This window comes from Paramormyrops kingsleyae, chromosome 6 (genome assembly GCF_048594095.1).
Source record: "Paramormyrops kingsleyae isolate MSU_618 chromosome 6, PKINGS_0.4, whole genome shotgun sequence".
Lineage (NCBI taxonomy): Eukaryota > Metazoa > Chordata > Actinopteri > Osteoglossiformes > Mormyridae > Paramormyrops > Paramormyrops kingsleyae.
Genome location: NC_132802.1, coordinates 17,351,177 through 17,371,410, shown reverse-complemented (window position 1 = coordinate 17,371,410; position 20,234 = coordinate 17,351,177). Strand labels below are relative to the sequence as shown.

General features: G+C 45.9%; 1 protein-coding gene across 2 annotated transcripts; it reads right to left on the bottom strand.

Moving 5' to 3' along the window:
- Positions 1-4,950: 4,950 nt before the first annotated feature.
- On the bottom strand, positions 4,951-19,947 carry LOC111854746 (flotillin-2a). 2 transcript variants are annotated; one of them, XM_023833030.2, is made up of 11 exons: positions 19,520-19,947; positions 17,110-17,191; positions 12,086-12,176; positions 9,364-9,487; positions 9,136-9,254; positions 8,932-9,045; positions 8,708-8,827; positions 8,039-8,253; positions 7,665-7,848; positions 7,254-7,403; positions 4,951-6,972 (listed from the first exon to the last, which is right to left on the bottom strand). In XM_023833030.2, exons 1-11 carry the CDS (start codon positions 19,566-19,568, stop codon positions 6,934-6,936), a joined length of 1,287 nt encoding a protein of 428 aa, XP_023688798.1. In that variant the 5' UTR covers positions 19,569-19,947; the 3' UTR covers positions 4,951-6,933. The 2 variants fall into 2 exon arrangements, with proteins under 2 accessions (XP_023688798.1, XP_023688797.1); XM_023833029.2 differs by lacking the exon at positions 12,086-12,176 and adding an exon at positions 11,559-11,649 and having other exon boundaries at positions 19,520-19,940.
- Between the last annotated feature and the right edge of the window lie 287 nt (positions 19,948-20,234).

Genomic DNA, 20,234 nt, shown 5'->3' with positions numbered 1-20,234 from the left:
TCAGAGGCTTTGGGACTGTGGTGCTTATTGGAGGAAGAAAACCTTACAGCTTGGTGTCTCGCGGATGACACAGTCCTGAGAGACTGTGCCCCTGAAGGACAGGAACAGCCTGAAAGATTGCATTGCACTGCTCAGTTTTCAGGAAAGGGGGGGGGGGGGGCTGAGTGGATAAAGGAGTTTGAGAGAGAGGGAAAATCGGGAGGGACTGTTGTGCTTGATTAGCTCTACGTGGCAGAAGATCGATCTGCTGCATCTGTGGGAGGTTCGGTCCCTCGTGTCATATGGGAAAAAGGGGTCATTGGAGTGGAAGGAGTTAGGGCCTTGGATGGGGGAGTGTGAGAAAAGGGGTGAGCGGGTGCACATGGAAGACGGAAGGGGGAGGAGTGGAGACAGACAGGTGCAGAAGTATAAAATAGACCCGTGTGTAGAGGGATGCAGGAGAAGGAGGTGAGGAGAAAGGTGAGGAAGCACTGCCAGAGTGGCTAGGGGAGGTGCCAGATTGCTTGTGGGCAAAAGGGAAAACGATGTTGACAGAGTGGTGTCAGCTGAGCCTTTGGTGGTCCACCCCAAGTCCGACTTTCAGACTCACAATGCCCAGTATCCCTTATCTAGAGAAGCAGAGGAGGGAGTGAGAGAAGTACATGCAGATCTGGTGAAAAGGGGGGCTATTAAGGAGATTCTCCAGCCTATTCTCCAGTTAATTCTCCTATCTTACCTGTGAAAAAGGCAAATGGTACTTGGAGGTTTGTAGAAGTTCTGAGGGGTGTCAGTGCAGCCATACACCCCAGGCTCCTATTTATTGTACCCAATCCAATTACAATTCTGGCTTCCAAACCAGCGGAGGCTAAATGGTTTCCTGTCATAGACCTGGTTAATGCGTTCTTTTCTATCCCAGTAGATCCAGATTCCCAGTACTGGTTCACCTTCACCTTTCAGGGAGCGCAGTGGACCTAGACAGTGATGCCCCAGGGTTACACAGAGTCACCCACTATGTATGGTGTATAGGCAGGAGCTGGCAAATAATTTGGGGGGGTTCACTGCGCCTGGGGGCCGCACACTGGTACAGTACGTGGATGATTTGCTGCCTATCATGTCTGTAAACAGGACGGCAGAGCTCTGTTAGACTTCCTGGCAACAAAGCGTCCAAAGAAAAGCTGCAGCTGGTGTCACAGAGTGTGAAATACCTGGGACATGTGTTGACAAGTGAGGGAAGGTTATTAGGACCAGAACGAGTGGCCTCCATACAGGAGATGCCCAAACCAAAGACTAAACAGCAATTGCTTTCAGTCCTAGGCATGATTGGCTATTGCAGGCCTTGGATTTAGGACTATGCACAGAGGTCACAGCCTTCGGTTGATCCAACAATTGGACTTGGACTGACAGACAGACTGACGCCCGACACTGAAGACGCTCTGACTGATTTAAAACAGGCGTTAATGTCAGCCCCAGCTTTGTGACTGTGGAAAGGTGCTCTGCTTTGAACCCAGAGACCCTCCTTCCCGCGAGGCAGGATGGGGAACCACATGACTGTTTACAGGTAATTGACTACATTTGCAGACCTAGACCGGATCTGACTGACATCCCACTGGAAGGAGGCACTCTTTGAGGCTGGAGGATGGATCACCAGAGACTTCCTATGCAGTGGTCCTGCAAGATGGATCACTTGTGGACAGAGGACAACTGCCCAGACATTGGTCTGCACAGGCTGCTGAGCTGTTCCCACTGCAACAGGCTTGTAAACTGGCTGAAGGACAGAGAGTCACTCTCTACAGAGACTCGAGATATGCCTTTGGAGTGTGTCACAATCATGGCGCTCTGTGGAGGCAGGGAGGTTTTCAGACCAGCACTGGAAAACCCATTCAGCATCATCACTTGGTGGAACAATTGCTGGACGCTGAGCAGGTGGCAATAGTGAAGTGCCAAGCACACACTAAGCAGGCTGACCAAATCAGTCAGGAGAACAACTTAACCGACCAGTGGGATCCCACTGGGTTTGGGACTAAGGTTATGCTGGCAAAGACTGTTGATAACCCATGTGTTGGGAATGACCTTGTTTTGATTTGAACAGGTGCAACGGTGGGTGAGCTCCGCGGATGGAAAAGGAACAGAGCACAGTGTGATGGGGGAGGCCTGTGGCGAAATTCTGGGACTAATCGACCTTAGGTCCCTAGGTCCGCGTATCCAAGCATGGCCAAAGCAGTTCATGGCCTGGATCATGTGTCTCGTGACGGGATGGTAGCAGCTGTGACTCAGGTCTGGCATGTCCCTGTGGGAAGTGTGTGGTGTGTATGAAATTCATTGTGGGAAAGGGCATTCCGACCCTGCAGTGACCCCGAGTCCTGAAAACTCGTTTGATCACTTAAAGATGGATTTTATTGAGCTCATGCCATGCAGGGGATATACACTCACCTAAAGGATTATTAGGAACACCATACTAATACGGTGTTTGACCCCCTTTCGCCTTCAGAACTGCCTTAATTCTACGTGGCATTGATTCAACAAGGTGCTGAAAGCATTCTTTAGAAATGTTGGCCCGTATTGATAGGATAGCATCTTGCAGTTGATGGAGATTTGTGGGATGCACATCCAGGGCACGAAGCTCCCGTTCCACCACATCCCATTTGAATGTCTCAACAGAAATCGAGACTCATCAGACCAGGCAACATTTTTCCAGTCTTCAACTGTCCAATTTTGGTGAGCTCGTGCAAATTGTAGCCTCTTTTTCCTATTTGTAGTGGAGATGAGTGGTACCCGGTGGGGTCTTCTGCTGTTGTAGCCCATCCGCCTCAAGGTTGTGCGTGTTGTGGCTTCACAAATGCTTTGCTGCATACCTCGGTTGTAACGAGTGGTTATTTCAGTCAAAGTTGCTCTTCTATCAGCTTGAATCAGTCGGCCCATTCTCCTCTGACCTCTAGCATCAACAAGGCATTTTCGCCCGCAGGACTGCCGCATACTGGATGTTTTTCCCTTTACACACCATTCTTTGTAAACCCTAGAAATGGTTGTGCGTGAAAATCCCAGTAACTGAGCAGATTGTGAAATACTCAGACCGACCCGTCTGGCACCAACAACCATGCCACGCTCAAAATTGCTTAAATCACCTTTCTTTCCCATTCTGACATTCAGTTTGGAGTTCAGGAGATTGTCTTGACCAGGACCACACCCCTAAATGCATTGAAGCAACTGCCATGTGATTGGTTGATTAGATAATTGCATTAATGAGAAATTGAACAGGTGTTCCTAATAATCCTTTAGGTGAGTGTATATATAAATAATTTGTCAAAGGAAAAGCTTGTTACAAACCTTAATTCGTACTGTGCATTGACACTGTTACTGTATTTTTCCACATCGAATTTGCTGAACTAACACAGAGTGCCTCGATGGAGGACAGCAGAACAGCACAGTGAATTAACACAGAGTCCCTCGATGGAGAACAGCAGAACAGCACAGTGAATTAACACAGAGTGCCTCGATGGAGGACAGCAGAACAGCACAGTGGGAGGAGCCATGGACTCACACCCCCAGCACTGTTTCATTGCCATGTCTGTGCACCTTGTGATGGTCTGACGTCCTGTTTAGGCCGTCCTGTGCTTCCTAGAATAAGCTCCAAGGCTACCATTCATTTCTATTATCAAAACCTTAAACCCAAATGTGACCATCTTAATCCCCACCCAGCCTAACCCTTAGCCATAAGTAACCAAACAAAATACAAGACCCGAAAGTAAAGAAGTTTTGGTCCCAAATGTGATCAATGTAACCCCCCCACACACACACACATTTATATATTTACTTGACCAAATGTACTTAAAGCCCTCCCCCCAACCAAAACCGCCACCCCAGTAGCAAGCCCGCCGCTAAAATCCAGAGAGACAGCTGCTGACATGAAGGTGTAGTGCCGTGAAATTTATTAGATTCCAGTACGTCAATGTCAATGCATGCAAAAAGTCCTCATGGAGGTGTGGCAGGGAACTCAGGACATGTGACTGCCCTCAGGAAACAGCCCATGGTGTCACAGAGATGACCAGAGCAGAGGCACATGGGACACATGACAGCCCTCAGGAAACGGTTCACAGTGTCATGGAGATGGTCCAGAGCACAGGTACACTGGAGACCTGTGGGACATGTGTGTCTTCAAGAAACAGCTGTCAGTGTCATGGAGATGACAGAGCAGGGCATGTGGGATGTGACAGCCCTCAGAAAACGGCCAATGGTGTCATGGAGATGACAGAGCAGGGCACGTGGGATGTGACAGCCCTCAGGAAACGGTCAATGGTGTCATGGAGATGACAGAGCAGGGCACGTGGGATGTAACAGCCCTCAGGAAACGGCCGATGGTGTCATGGAGATGACAGAGCAGGGCACGTGGGATGTGACAGCCCTCAGGAAACGGTCAATGGTGTCATGGAGATGACAGAGCAGGGCACGTGGGATGTGACAGCCCTCAGGAAACGGTCAATGGTGTCATGGAGATGACAGAGCAGGGCATGTGGGATGTAACAGCCCTCAGGAAACGGCCGATGGTGTCATGGAGGTGACAAGAGCAGGGGATGTGGGATGTGACAGCCCTCAGGAAATGGCCAATGGTGTTATGAAAGTGACCAGAGCAGAGACATGTGGGACATGCCACAGCCCTCAGGAAATGGCTGTCAGCGTCATGGAGATGATCCAGAGCAGGGCACGGGCGACACGTGACAGCCCTCAGGACACAGCCAATGGGGACACGGAGATGATGCAGAGCACAGGCAAAAGAGACATGTGACAGCACTCAGGAGACAGCCAACAGTGTCACGGAGATGATCCAGGGCAAAGGCGACACGTGACACAGAGAAAACCAGGAGAACGGGCACACGGGACATGTGACAGCACTCAGGAAACAGCAAACAGCATCACAGGTAGTAGTGTCCGGTGCAGATATATGGATTTCATTTAGACCCAGCAATCTTAAATACACACCTTTTAAACATTTTTTTTATTTATAAACAGGTGTAACTTTAAGATAAAGTGAAATCTGAACTGATCAAATAAATGCAAAACATTAATATTCAAATATTCATATTTTTACATTAACAGAATACAAAAACATTTGCGCCAATCAAACGTAAAAGATGCCATGAAATCTGACTTCAGTATAAGAGTACATCTCTTTAAAATGCGAAACAAAATGTTTGCAGGCACAAGTGTAAATTAAGTGTTACTTTAAGGATTTCCTTTCTGCCGTGCTGCCCATTATAACATGCATATTCCTATTAGCTTATTATTCTTATAAGGTATCAAGTTGATGTTAATTGTTGGAAAAAAATATATAGGTCAGGTGCTAAAATATCCCCATTGACAAAGACATACAAAAAATGATTTCAAAATCACTAAGCTCATTCAGAGTAACCTGGGTTATGCTAAAACATGAGTAAAACTTTGGCCAAGGAGTGTAAAAATAAAAACAACACAAAAAACATATGACTGCATATGACTGACGAGAGCATGAAGAAAGACATCTGAAACTGTTTCCAGCCCAAAATTAAAAACTCAAGTTGCACTTTCACATTGATATCACAGCATAGTGACCCAGGTACCTACGGAAAGCTTAGACTAAAACCGTGCAAATATACAGAGCGTAAATATCTACAGTTGTCAGATCTTTGGTCTCGCAAATGATGAGTCCATTGCATACACTGTGAGGAACCTATCTGCCTTAGGAGGACTGACAGCATCCAGTAACAGCTAATTTCTAAACGGCCAAATTTGTTGGTATGTATCCATGCACAAGTTTACATATGACTCAGTATATATGTACAAAGAGATGCACAAACACAGTAATGCACATTCATGTACTAACAGACACTAACTGTCATGTTTATGACTTCCATGTTCAGACAATCAGGACAAACAGAAAGATCACACACGTTCCTGCGTTCTTTATGTGACTGACCGGAGCTCTCCTGCACGGTGGCAGTCAGGGTGTGGTTCCGGAGTCCAGCATCAACGGTGAGGCGGACGACAGCACAAAACCTCCGGAATAAACCAAAAGGAGGACAGAAAGCGGCAGACCCGCCTCACAGCAGTGCTGAGACGCCCCGTTCGGACCGATCACTTAGACGCAGCGTAGGCACTATGTAACAGAGTGGAGAGCTAGAACGGCAACTCCTAGTCATTCTTTCTTCCTGATGTCCTGATGAGCCATGTGGCGACTGGCTTTCTCAGCAAACACCGTGCCTTCAAAGATAAAGGGGGTGACTATCTGGAACACGCCGGGCCGCAGAGTCGGGCATTACCTTACAAATGTGCCACATGGACAAAAGATGGAGGAAGTAAGAGTAAAACACACAGCAGTGAGGGAAGTACAGCTCTAATCACTACAGACATTCTTACACTTTAGTATGCAAACCTACAAATCAACACGGGCTTCAATTATACCTGAAACGACGGCTCGACTCCAGCCTAGAGCAGTCTAACGACGTCTAAATCACAGGAACAGACGGATACAGGTGATTCACCACATGCAACTATGGGACAACAAAGGCCAGCTTTAATCAGGGCTGCCCAACAAATATGCAAGAAAAATAGTATGGACTTAAAAAACAATAAGATTCTAAAAGCCTACGAATATATGTATAATTTTACTGGAAAAAGTTAAAAAAATACAAATAAAATTAACTGTATTATGACATGACAGTATATAGGCACTGCACACTGCACTGAAAATGGTCTTTCATTCTGGCTTCATAATAAAATAAAATTTAAAAGGTGAGGTGATACACAGAGGTGGTCGTCTGGTCCTACTGTACTAAGGCACCAGAGGTTTAAAAAAATCCACTCATTTGTTTTTTTTCTTTAAAAAAAAAAAAAAAAAAAAAAAAAAACTTTCAAGTGTTTGCATTTGAAGGCAGTCGACATGAGTGCATAAGAAAGACTTTCTTTAGGGCTCTGTAACTGCTTTCACGCCTGAGCGCTTGACATCTTCTGCAGCAGAGGGAGCTGTGGAGCAGAAAGGGAGACGCGCACGTTAAACTCAGAGCAGGATGTCAGCTATCCGCAACTCCGTCCTGCGCAAAGGGGAACTCTGGTAGTAATAAGTGGTAATAAGTTTCATTGCCCTTTTTTTCTTTTGTATCGTACCATGAATTACCACAATCATCATCATCATCATCACTGAGAAGGGTCTGACTTACACCCTTTAATATGAGCTATAATGGGCAGACTGGCAGATGATATGAAGGTGCATTCGTGTTTGTGTGGGTGTGTCTCTCCCTGCTCACCTTGGACAGGTCCACGCCCGTCAGCGCGTTCACAGTCACGGGCAACTCCGCCAGCAGGCGGTTCACCTCCCCAGTCATGCGGCTCCCCTCCCCGCTCAGGATCACGATCTCATTGGTCCGGGCGAGGGGGGCAGCTACCTTCCCTGCAATCTGGACACACAAAAGTGTGGCTTTAAGTGGCTCTCTGAGGACCGGTGGTCTGGCTACTCTCAAGGCTCATAGGGATGGATTTAATCTCCTCCAACATATGATCATATTTGGCTCTAGGTTATTTAAGAAGTTGGAACAAAAGGCCTTTTGCATCTGTCTGTTTCAAACAGGTCTTTGCTGATGTGCATTTCATGTCTCGGCACAGAAAGCTGATGTACAGATGCACTTCCGTCGCCATTTCCAGGCGAGCCATGCTCTCACCTTGGGGAGAGCCTCCAGCACAAGGGCGGTCTTCGCTGCATCTCCGTACTGCTGGTAGGCTTCCGCCTTCAGCCTCATCTTCTCGGCCTCAGCCTTCCCCACAGCCTCGATGGAGGCAGCATCCGCCTCCCCTATCCGCCGGATCTTCTCGGCCTCAGCCTGGGCTGTCAGTACCTTCTTAATCCTGTTGGGCGTGGGATGGGGAAGTTGCAAGTTCTTCAACTGGATCGCCATTTAACCCGAAGCTGCCCAACGCTAAGAGCAACTACATCGGTAACAGCCTGACAGCGAGTCCTGAACAGGCGGGAGAGTTAGTGAAATCACGGACGTGAACATCTTCTGAAAAGCACGCAAGGATCTGAAAGAGATCTTACTTGTGTCCTTCGGCCAGCTGCTGCATCCTATAGGCCTCAGCCTCGGCGGGCCTCTTAACCGTCGCGATGAGCTCTTTGTCCATCCTGGAAATCTCCTTCTCCTCAATAGTGATCTGCTTCTTCCGCTGGACCACCTCAATCTCTATCTCCTCCAGCCGGATCTTCTGCTGCTCCTTTGCGGCCTGCAGCTCGTACGCCAGCTGGGCCTCCGCTTTCTGGATGCGGGAAACATTGCACCCAATACATTGGGTTTGAGGTTCAATGCTATAACTGCGGCAGCTAATGCGTGGTGTGTTTCTAGGCATTAAAACACTGACATTCACAAAATATAATATGGAGAATGTCTGAGAAGATGCAGAACATAATAAAAATGTAGCGGGAACATCATCCATGCATTCTCCAACTGTGTATCTTGGTCAGGGCATTAAAATGACACCATCAATAACAACAAGAGTAACAACAATAACAACCCAAGTGCAGCACATTGCTGTCTCAGTCTCGTCTCAGTCTAACAACCCAAGTGCAGCACATTGCTGTCTCAGTCTCGTCTCAGTCTAACAACCCAAGTGCAGCACATTGCTGTCTCAGTCTCGTCTCAGTCTAACAACCCAAGTGCAGCACATTGCTGTCTCAGTCTCGTCTCAGTCTCACTGGGCCTGGCTCAGGTACCTTAGTGTTCACTTCCTGGTTGAAATCTGCCTTCTGCATCTCCAGCTCTCGCTTGGAATACGCCATCTTAGTGTCAGCCTGGAACTTGACATCCATCATCTCCTTCTTGCACTCGGCTTCCTGAAAAACGAATCCTCATCACACTACTCCAGCGAAAGGCATCACTGCACAGAACAGCTGTTTCTCCATAGCGACCACAGCGAGGATATCTTGGGTGAACTTACCCTGATCCCAGCATCTCTCTCAGCCTCCGCCACACCGATGTCTGCATCTCTCTGCACGGCGGCAGTCTGGGTCTTTCCCAAGGAGCTCAGATAGTCCACCTTGTCATAGACATCCTGTGGGAGAAGACCTCAAAGTGTTTGACATGTCCGTGTCACATAACAAGGGAAAGTGAAGGCAGAGCGAAGACAGGCCACCCTTCTGACCTTGATCGTGAAGCTGAGGATCTCAATGCCCATGCGACCAACATCAGGAGCAGCCACCTCACGCACCAGTTTGGCAAACTGGTCTCTGTCCTGGTAGATCTGCTCCACGGTCAGCGTGCCTGGCAATGAAAGGTCATGGGTCACCGGGAATGATGCCTGTAATGTGCTCCAAGGCAGGGCTTCAGTACGAAAATCACACAAATGTCTCCATTCGCCACCAAGTCATACCCAGAATGGAGCGTAGGTGGCCTTCTAACGTCTGCAGCACAACGCTTTTGATCTCCACCACAGACTTTCCCAAAAATTGCTCACAAGCTACAGCCAGCAGCTCATTCTCAGTCATAACTTTCACCTAGCAAGAAGACAAAACAGCATTAATGAGACGATCCAGAGAAGTCGGTCAGGAAATCCTGGGGTCTTCAGTGCAGGCTTCAAAAAGATTTGAGAAAGAGCAGCAGAGAAACAATGAGAGCAGTAATCAGAGCACCGTGTGGCTGTATAATGTGCCTGAACCACCTCATAGCATGACAGTGATGCAGAGAGTCAGATGGGAGCCTCATACTTGGTCACTGTTTAATGGAAGCAATTTCTGGATCTTTCCAAATGTAGTACAATCCAAGCCTTTTTTGGCTTATTTTGCCTTTAAAAATGTATACCTAGTTGTAGATATCTAGTTACAAACAGTCTTAGAAATTTAAGGACACCCTCATTACAATTAATGAAGGTTTCTGTCATTGTGAGGCTCCGGTCTGACAAAGGACACTAAACAAAGATATAAATCCTTGCTGTACACTCCCATGTGACACATTCAGTTAGCATACACGTCCTGTTAGCCCACAATGACAAACAAGCATTAAAGCAACAGAGCTATCTTTGAGGCTACTTAGCAAACCATATTCTTGCTCTGCATGAGTAAGATGAAGATGTGCCCTCTTCATCTCTATTAAGTTTGTGACCACACAGTCGCTCGCCACACAGCCAGAAAGTTTCAGGATGAAACCCCCCCCATCAAAGCAGGACTGTCACACCAACATCCCACTTCAGCAAACCAATGCGATGCTCTTCTGAAGTGTGGAGCCCACCTCTAATTCTGGATAACAAAATATGTTGACCACAGGTTTCCAGTGTAAATCAGCAATAAAATTCTTACATGCCCCAAAGTCTTTATAAATTCAGGAGCACTTAATGTGCGTAACCCATATTACATTCATCTATAGAAGGGGGGCCACCACAGAATGAAAGCAGTGGGGGTTCACGGGTGGTGCTGCTAGAAACCTAAGGAGGGACAATAGCTGTGTCAGCCCCTCCCACACAAGGGGTGGGAGGGGGGGCTACGGTTTCCCGGGGCGACGACTGGGTGGCGCACGGGGAACATACACCCGAACAGCTGAGGGTCTCAAGGTCAGCTTTCCAAGCAAGTGCGGGGGAGGGGTACATGTTCTAACTGCACTGAAGTAGCGTGGTCTGGAAACATCCATGGAGAGAAGATGAGCATCTCAAGGCTTCAGTGAGCCCTGACATCTTCTCCATCGACGGTGAGGATGAGAAGTGAATCCATGCATCTGAATAGCTTTGAAGTGCTTAGGCTACACCTCCATAAATCTGTCTTTACAATTGTTCCTTAAATGCATGGACTGCAGGCTGTTACAGGCAGACATACATCCTACCGATAAGAAACCAGAAGCTGAGGTCCAGGCCCATCAGAGGCCAACCACAGGGAGGCTGGACAGCAAAGGCCCACTCCAGAAGAGCAACCAAACACCAGTAACTGAGCCAAGGTTCAAATGAGTATGACCATTATGGAGATGTTTTTCTGATTGGCTGCAGGTGAGAGCAGACGCTTTACTGAATTATCTATGAGTGAGGAGAAAAGTTTTTGCAGTTTTAATATGGTGAACCAATGGGCCAAGATTGTAAGAAGGAATGACTGTGATTTTCAAACTTTCATTGACAGCATCTAATATTGCAAACAACACACTGTTAATCTTTGCACAGAGAGAACAAAATAATAAAACTAACAGAAAGGGAAGGTATGGATGCAGATTAGCATTTCAGGTAAAACAGTAAAACATTAAGTTAACACATGTTTTTCTTCTTTTGAAGGTCAATCATTCCCTGCGAAATGAATACGCCCCCACATCAGGTACAGTCTAGGTCTGAAAAATTTTGTTTCAATATACTACTTCTCAAAATTAGCATAGGATCTCTGAATTAACAAACGTAACGGTCACTTAAAAATGGCTGCCTGTACGTGTGGTATATGCGGAGAGGAACAGGAAAGCTAGTGGGGGTGTAGACACTTCAAGGAGAGCGACTGGCCTTCAACAAAGCCTGTGGAGTGACTCTGTTCACTCGCTGCACGTCTGCACATCGCCGGAGGTCTGGGTGAGGCTGGACCAAAAGCGAGCTGAAGAGGCATTTACCTGTGCAACCCCAGTGACAGTAAGAGCTACACCCTCCGCTGTCTCTACATCCTCACACTTGGGCTGCAGGGTCATAATCTCAAGGGTAATCCTGTGGAAAACGTAAACAATTTGGCACGTTCTTGGTAAGCAATGAAAAAAAAGGGGTGGGGGGGGGGTGGGGGGGGGTCAAAAGTAACCCCAAACACCAACAAAATGAAGCCCAACCTTCCCAGCGCGTTGGCAACAGTGCATGATGTAATGCTGTTGAGAGTCAGGATACCCAGCTGGATATTATCTGTTAATTGGACAGGTAGAGTCCAGCAGACAGACTCATAGCCTTTTTTCCCCCTTTCCTTTTACCATGGATTAGTTTAACAGTCATTACGGGACCTATTGCCAAAGCACTCAGACAGCGACAGAGCGAGAAGGGGACTGCAATTCCCAGAATCCTTTGCTACAGAAGGGGGGGGAAGAAGAGGCACACGGTTAGAGTCCTGCTCGGTGTGTGTCGGACCCCCCAGGCGTGTCCTATAGCGGTGCATTACCTGAGCGACCCCCGTCACGTCCAAGGGGACACCCTCCGACGTTTCGATATTCTCGCAGCGACAGAGGATGGTCATAACTTCCAGAGAGAGTCTACGCAGCAGGGGATGGCGTGAAAGGGGCAGGACAGCAGACGTATAAAGCCTTTTGTTAGTCACATAGAAAGGGAGCACGGCGCACATTCAATAGGAAGCAGACGGCCCACGAGGCCGTGCAGACCAGCGGATGTCCCCAGCAAGCGGGCGGGGGTCCAACTCAGTAAGCAGCGGAGGTGGCATTACGATAAGTGTCACTGACCATCACCTGTGACACGTTACACTCAACACAACACTACACCCCATCTCAAAGCCAGGCGTGTCACTGTTGGTATTACTGCTGTTCTGATCTCTCTCTCAGAGCGATTATTCTGAAGCCTCACTTATTGGATTATCTACTCACTAAATTAGTGAAATATTCACGACCCCATTTCAAAGTTCATAAGCCTTTTGGTCATCCCTGTTGACCTGAGATCATTGGGAAGTCGTGTTGTGCAAATAACGCCAATTTTTAACCAGGGACTCTTAACGAACAGCTGCTGATAAACAATCTGGTCCCATCTTTGTTCCGTTTTACTGGGACCAGTTCCCCAAATAAAACAGCCACCAAGGCCTTGGCAGTTTGGCAAGTTTTCCAGTCTTACAGTCAGAGCAGAAACATCTGTGTGGTTTGCAGATACCCTATGGAATAGAGGAAAGATCCAAGGCCCAAAACAGGACCCAGTTATGGGCTGCTGGGATATTCAGCCCCCACCCACAGTCAACCGTCAGCCACAGAAGCAACAGCTGACATCAGCGAGGCAACAGATGCCACACCCATTTATCCCTGACAGTCACTGCACACAGAGGCAGCTGAACAAACTGACGGACCTACACTGAACTGCTGCCATGGTGGGCTGGCTGGGAGGGGGGGGCTCCCATCGGGTCCCCCGTGCCACAGATACAGAAAAGGACAGAGCCTCTCCTCAGTGGGGGAGCCATGGCAGTGCTGCTATGCCTGGACAGGCTCCACCATCCTCTGCACTCGCCCACCCCCCACCCCACAGCTCAGCTGCAGAGCGGAAAAGGCATAAGGGACGGTGCAAATAAGCTACACCGCCCACGGAAACTGCCATCACCGAGCAATATACAGGATAAACTGCCCGTGCTGTTCGGATTATAGGGAATACAGGGCATAACCAACCTGTAAATTAGCTGTCCTTCAAACAAACAAACTCATCTATCAAGCAACAAGGCTCTATTACAGCCAGGAAAAGAAAATCAAAAATCTATGATTAAATATCCAGAAAAACATAGAGTGGCATGCAAACGTTTGCTTAAAATGTCCATTACTGTGAATCGTTAAGTGAGAAGATGATCACCAAAAGGCATAGTCAAAGACAACACATTTCTTTAATATTTTAAGCAAGATTACATTTTTATTTCCATCATTCATATGTACAAAATACCAAAACAATGAAAAGGGCCTGAAGCAAAAGTTTGGGCCCCTAAGATATCAGAGCTCTCAGATAACAGTTACCAAGGTCCCAGACATTCATTATAAAAAATAAATTCTCTGACTCCGCAAACCTTGTCACAACATTCGGCATCCATGGGCTCCTCTCAGCAGGAGAAGATGCTCCCAAAGCAGGAGAAGATGCTCCCAAAGCAGGAGATGCTCCCAAAGCAGGAGAAGATGTTCCCAAAGCAGGAGAAGGCTCGAAAAAGATAGCAAAGCCTTTCCAGGAAGCTGCCTCCTCAGTTCATAATGTTATTAAGAAATGGCAGTTAATAGGAACAGTGGAGGTCAGGCTGAGGTCTGGGAGACCATGAACACTTTCTGGAAGAACTGCTCATTGGATTGTTAGGAAGGCAAATAAAATATGACTGCAAAAGACCTCCAGGAAGACTTAGAGGACTCCGGTGTGGTGCTGTACTGCTGTACTGTGCAGCGACACCTGAACAAACACGACCTTCGTGTTTGAGTCAGCAGAAGAAAACCTTTCCTGCACCCTAGCCACAAAATTCAGTGCTTCAAGTCTGCAAATGAACATCTGAACAAGCCTGATGCATTTTGGAAACAAGTCCTGTGGACTGATGAAGTCAAAATAGAACTTTTTGGCCACAATGTGCAAAGGTATGTTTGGAGAAAAAAGGGTGCCGACTTCCAGGAAAAGAAACAAAGAAACATCTCTGACCGTTAAGGGGGGGGGGGGGTGGAACGATTGTGCCTGGGGCTTGAGTTACAGCCAGTGGCACAGGGAACATGTGATTGGTAGAGGGAAGAATGGGATGAGTCCTACAACACACCTCAAAATCTACATGGAATACCTCAGGAGGGGCAAGCTGAAGGCTTTGCCATGGCCCTCACAGTCCTCCAACCTAAACATCATGTGGATAGATCCCAAAAGAGCAGTGTATGCAAGACGGCCCAAGAATCTTGCACAATTAGAAGTCTTTTGTGAGGAGGAATGGGCAAAAATCCCCCAAGTAACAACTCAAAGACTCTTAGCTGGCTACAAAAATCAATTACAAGCTGTGATACCTGGCAAAGTGGGTGTTAATAAACACCGACCATGTTGGGGGCCCAAACTTTTGCTTCAGTTCCTTTCAATTTTTTGGTATTTTTTACCTGTGAATGATGGAAATGAAAATGAAATCTTGTTTGAAATATTAAAGAAATGTGCCATCTTTAACTTTATACCTTTTGATGATTAGTTCATCTTCTGCCTACTTAACTATTCATAGCAACATACATTTCAAGCAAGGGTGCCCAAACTTTTGCATGCCACTGTAACTCCCCATTACATATGTGAGTCATCAGTCTGTAGTGGCACAAAGACTTCTACACACCGCCAGTAACAGCAGCAATGTGCCTTGGGTTCGAGACCTGAAGTTAAAGGTGGCCATATACTTCAAATGAAATCACTGGAATGACATCATGCTGCTAAAACGACGTCGTATGAGCTGTAATCACTGTGGTGACCACCGTTCCTGTGCACTGCCTGTGTCGGGTCCCCAAGGTAAACTTTTCCATTTGTTCTGATCCCGCCTGCTGTCCATGATTGGCTGACATAAATGTGACACCGCAGGGTTGGTCAGCAGGACTAATTATGCAGTTCCCAGTATGCTGTGCACAGCATCGTACTCTAAATAGTGTAAATTAATGTGTATATGTGCATTTCTGCTAATATAAAATGCCGTAACTGTGTAATGTTTGCCACGAATGCGTGTGTTTCGTTAGAGTGTAACCATGAGTGGAATATAAATCGGTAGCTTCCCTGTCTGTGTTGCTGGTAGTATTAGATCAATAGTGGCTGTTAATAAAGAGAGCAGCTTCCATTTTAAAAGAGCTGTCATCCCCTTTATTGAATTGATTCACATACTGTTTCTTTTTGTTTACTTTTGCCCTGTATGTGGGTCTGCTGCATCGCCAAAACTCTGTGCCCTGTAGGATCTCTGTGTGGCATCACACAGAACAAACAAGGTGGCAGCATCATTTGAAATATGGTACCGATTGTTTGTGTTGACGTGTTTAATCTCATTTTCTCCAGACATCATTTGAAGGGTACAGCCACCGTATAACTCCACACCAAGCAGTGTGACAGATAAGCGTCAGCTTGAGACCCAACAAGCAACATTTGGGGGGGGTTAAAGGTCTGACAGGAACAGCATGGATGATCCTACACACCAAAACGTGTCAGGGGTGTTCTGCAGAAGGTTAGAATTCACACATACAACAGAAGAGGAGCATATGGACATAAGAACCACACTCACGTGATTAAAAAAGACTACATGAATATAAGGACAACGCTCATGCAACAACAAAGGTCTATATGGACATAAGGACCACACTGATATGCCAACAAAGGTCTACATGGACATAAGGACCACACTGATATGCCAACAAAGGACTACATGGACATAAGGACCACACTGATATGCCAACAAAGGTCTACATGGACTCATATGACTAAAAAGGATTACATGAATATAAGGGCCACACTCATGCAACAAAAAGGACAACATGGACATAATGACCACACTGCTGGGCTGTGTTGGGATGTATCGAGTTTTTAAGATATATCGCTAAATTTTCATATGAGATACAGGATGAGACAATATTGTTTATATCAATATAGTTTATGTTGCTTTAAAATTATACCACTAGAGCCGCCAGTTCGCCTATTTCTCCTCTTCCTGTCTGTCTGTCCCGCCCCTCCCCCTCACACACAAGTCCTGCATGCAGCGACAACATGGAGAGAGACACAGACACAAGGCAAGCCAGCTAAGAGCAGCTGGTTGGTAAAATGATATATGCTGGTAGTTTATTTCTGAGCTATTTTTCCATGTACATGTACAGCTGTCTGTTAATAAAACTGGCTGTGTGACATTGGGGACATTTGGCTCTGACTTGGAACTGCCTTTTTGTCATTACTCCATGGGGGAAAAAAGTCGAAATGTATATCATATATTGCTGTTTTGCTAAAAAATATCGCGATATGATTTTTCGGTCCATAATCGCCCAGCCCTACCACACTAAGTAGCCTAAGTAGGACTATAAGGACATAAGGGCCATGCTGAATGCACTTAAATAGGACTATTTGTGGACTTAAAGCCCAGACTGTAAAAACAAAAGAGAACTTCATGGACATAAGGGCCACATTTATATGACAAAAACATGCACATAAAGACCACACTGATATGCCTAAAATGAATTACATGGACATAAGGACCACATTCATGCAACATAAAAGGTCTATATGCACATAAGGACCACACTAATATGCATGAAAAGGACATGGACAATAGAAGGACATAAAGGCCACACAGTAACAACAAAAAAGGACATGGACATAATGACCATACTCATAACGTAAAGGGACTACACAGCTACAAGCACCACACTCATACAGTTGTAATGCTCATGCAGCTCGACGTGAACAGGGCTGATCTATGGACACGTCACCAGGTCACCTGACCAGCTGCAGGCCAGGCAGGGAGAACCTTACTTTTTAATGTCCGAAATTAGCCACCAGGCCCAAGCCCAACCTCCCACCACGTAGGTCTTCTGGTCCGAGCCGCAACAGCCACCTGAGGGACCAGAGGAGACCACAAAGGCTTCAGTGAATGGCAGACGGTGTTCCAGTGCAGGGCAGAACAAGTAAAAAACGTGCATCGTGCCCCTGAAAGCAAACACCTCATTACTTTTTAGGCATGTCCTACCCGCATATTTCTCTGTTGGACTTGACTATCCACACCCATCCCATCTCAGAAGTGAACACATTTACCAAAAAAATTATATATATGTTATTATGCATTTAATCAATCTGCCACTAAACATCAGTCAGTCAGAATTATGAGCTTAATGGAAGGTACTCAGGTAGCAAGTCTTCATGACGTCTAATCTTATTTAACGTATGACCTCATCTAATCTCATTTATAGTGACTCCGCTGCGTTTCTGCAGCTCTCTGGTTTAATAAGGCCAGAAGCATCTTTCACTAACCAGTCAGCCATCAGAGCTTCACCCTCGCTAAGCTACCGACAAGCCTAACCGCTGTGGTGTACCCAGTGGAAAACAGAGAATGCATGAAGAATGCAGATGAAACAAAAGAGATTTGGTTTCCTCTGTTCAGTTCCTGTGCATTTCTTGTACTACTTTCTGACTGCAGGATGATAGTCGTCTTGTGATTCCTAATATATAAAACTATCTCTAACAAAGACTTTCACTTAGGATTTCTCCACAAACTGCTTTTCCAGTAATGGTGACAGGGCCTGTCTGCTGATCTAAAGAGCCCATATATTGTATTAGAGCCACACTAACAACATATTTTCTCTTTATAGCTCTGTTATCATTTTGAGATATATATATGAATGAATTCTAAACTCTTAGCGTATATATCCTACCTAAAGACAAAAACTGGAACTTTTTTTAACACTGACACACGTTCAGTTTAAGGATTAATGTGTTTATATCCTAAAAAAGAAAAAAAAAACACAGGCCTACATTCCTGAGATATCTAGAATATTCTCACTGCACCAGCACTAAGCTCGAATGTTTAAGTGCTTCCTTGTATTATGTGGGTGAAAATTAAATCTAGTATTCGGGAAACGCCTGGAAAGCTTCCGTTTGTGAAGAGGAAATCTCAACGCAATGATGGAAAAAAACACAACGATCATTAAATAATCATAATGTTCATATCAGCATCAAAGCATATAAATATAGACTGGAGTCAGAGCAGTTGCCAAGAAATGATTTATGTTCATTTATTATTCAGTTTTACATACTCATGACATTTGCGTTGGCATTTACAATTAACAGCAATCGTGTTCTTTGGATTCAGAGATTATTTTCTAAATCGATCTTCCATATCAATTTATTAACTTTTAGGTGCAATTCGGTATGCCTATATTTATGCATACCTTGGTATCTGTATGAAGCGATAGGATTTTGATTTGAATTTATCTCCAAAAAATGTTTTCATCTTCATCGATGGTCTTAATTTTCTGCTACGACTTAATTTTGTAAAGCTGCCCTTTCGCAGGGAAAGTTACCAGCCAGCCTCTCCTTAAAACCCACCCTGAACAGATCCACGGATATAAGCTCACGTTCATCGCAAATAAATATTACTCGCTGGATATGGAGTATATAATTCACCGCTACCCGTACCACACATGCTCTCCCTTCCGTGTGGCGAAGTGAACGGGGGTTTAGGTGGGTCTATGTGACTACGGAAGTGTGAGGAGACTCCAGCTACGGGGGGTTGGGATCCCTGATCCCTCCACCATAAACCAGTACAGAATCTCACGCCATAGCGGGGAGAGATGCTGCATTTAATCGTATAAACCGCAATAAAAAAAAAGTGGGATTCGGTCGTTTCACCCTTGATGAGGCTAGTGTCATGGTGTTAGGAAATTATGCAATAGCCATGCAGTGCTGGGTTACCATTAGCACACAGTATATACACTCCTGGACCATTCACGTTAGATGAACTAAATTAACCATTTCCGGAGACAATGACACACACCCACAGGGAAGGCGACTGCGCACAGCTCCATCATATAATTACCATTAAAATACAGATGGCAAAAATAAGTCTGCAGCGGGATACAAAAAAACATATTACCGTATACAGTAAAACGAGCGTAGCTCGCAGGCATTATGAAACTACCATGTTTTGTTCCCCATTTAAGACCATCGAATTTTTTATTTATTTTTTCATGCAGGAGATTAATCGCAAATCGCATACATTTAGCCGAGATAAACAAAGCATGAAAAAAAAACAGATTTAGCACTATCCTGTGTGGAAGTGCGCGATCAGCTCGCATTGTAGGACATACAGCCAGTTCATGCGGAGCCCCGAACGCCTTCCCGTCCCCAAAGAGCCATCTTTGTTACAGCAAGAGGCAAATCACTGTACCTGAAACGACAAGGGCTTCATTTGGTCCCACGGTGTGGCAGTTGCCCATTATACTATTCTATTCCTCGTCTTGTTTGCCTAGTAGAGGTTTGCCTCTTGATTTTAGGAGAGATCGACGCTTTAGAAGCTGCTAACGTGCAGTAAAGCCCGCAACCCGACAGCTACTGAGCGGCTCCGCCCCGGGATCCCGTGTGACGGAACATTTCACAACAACAGCGTGTGATCATGATATGGCGATGAAACCGGACTGTTACATTTTTTATGTATTTATGGAAAAACAACAAAACAGAAACAGGCCCAAAGAGAAGCGTTTTTGTTGATGTAGCGTAAACGCGATCAGTGCATGGTATTGACTGCAGTTCTGTACAGGCAAAGACGTTAATGTTTTAATAACACTGTCGTAGATTAATCCATAAACCAATCAGCAACCCTAACCGGGCTTGTTAACCACGCAGCGTGGGAGCCTGGCGCAGAATGACTGCGGATTCCCGTAAATTACGGAATGTCCGCTTACTGCCTGCCTTTACCGGGCAGAGGCAAATAACCGTGCGACACGTACCCCCAGAAATTATTAGCTAAATTATTAATAGGCTCTGTGATGTTCCTTATATACGATTATTTGCAGAGAGAAAGGGCAAGGCGGATGCTAGTCCAGCTCCCAAGGAAATGTACCCATAATAGGCCTATATAACATCATAATTGGGTGACAATGCTT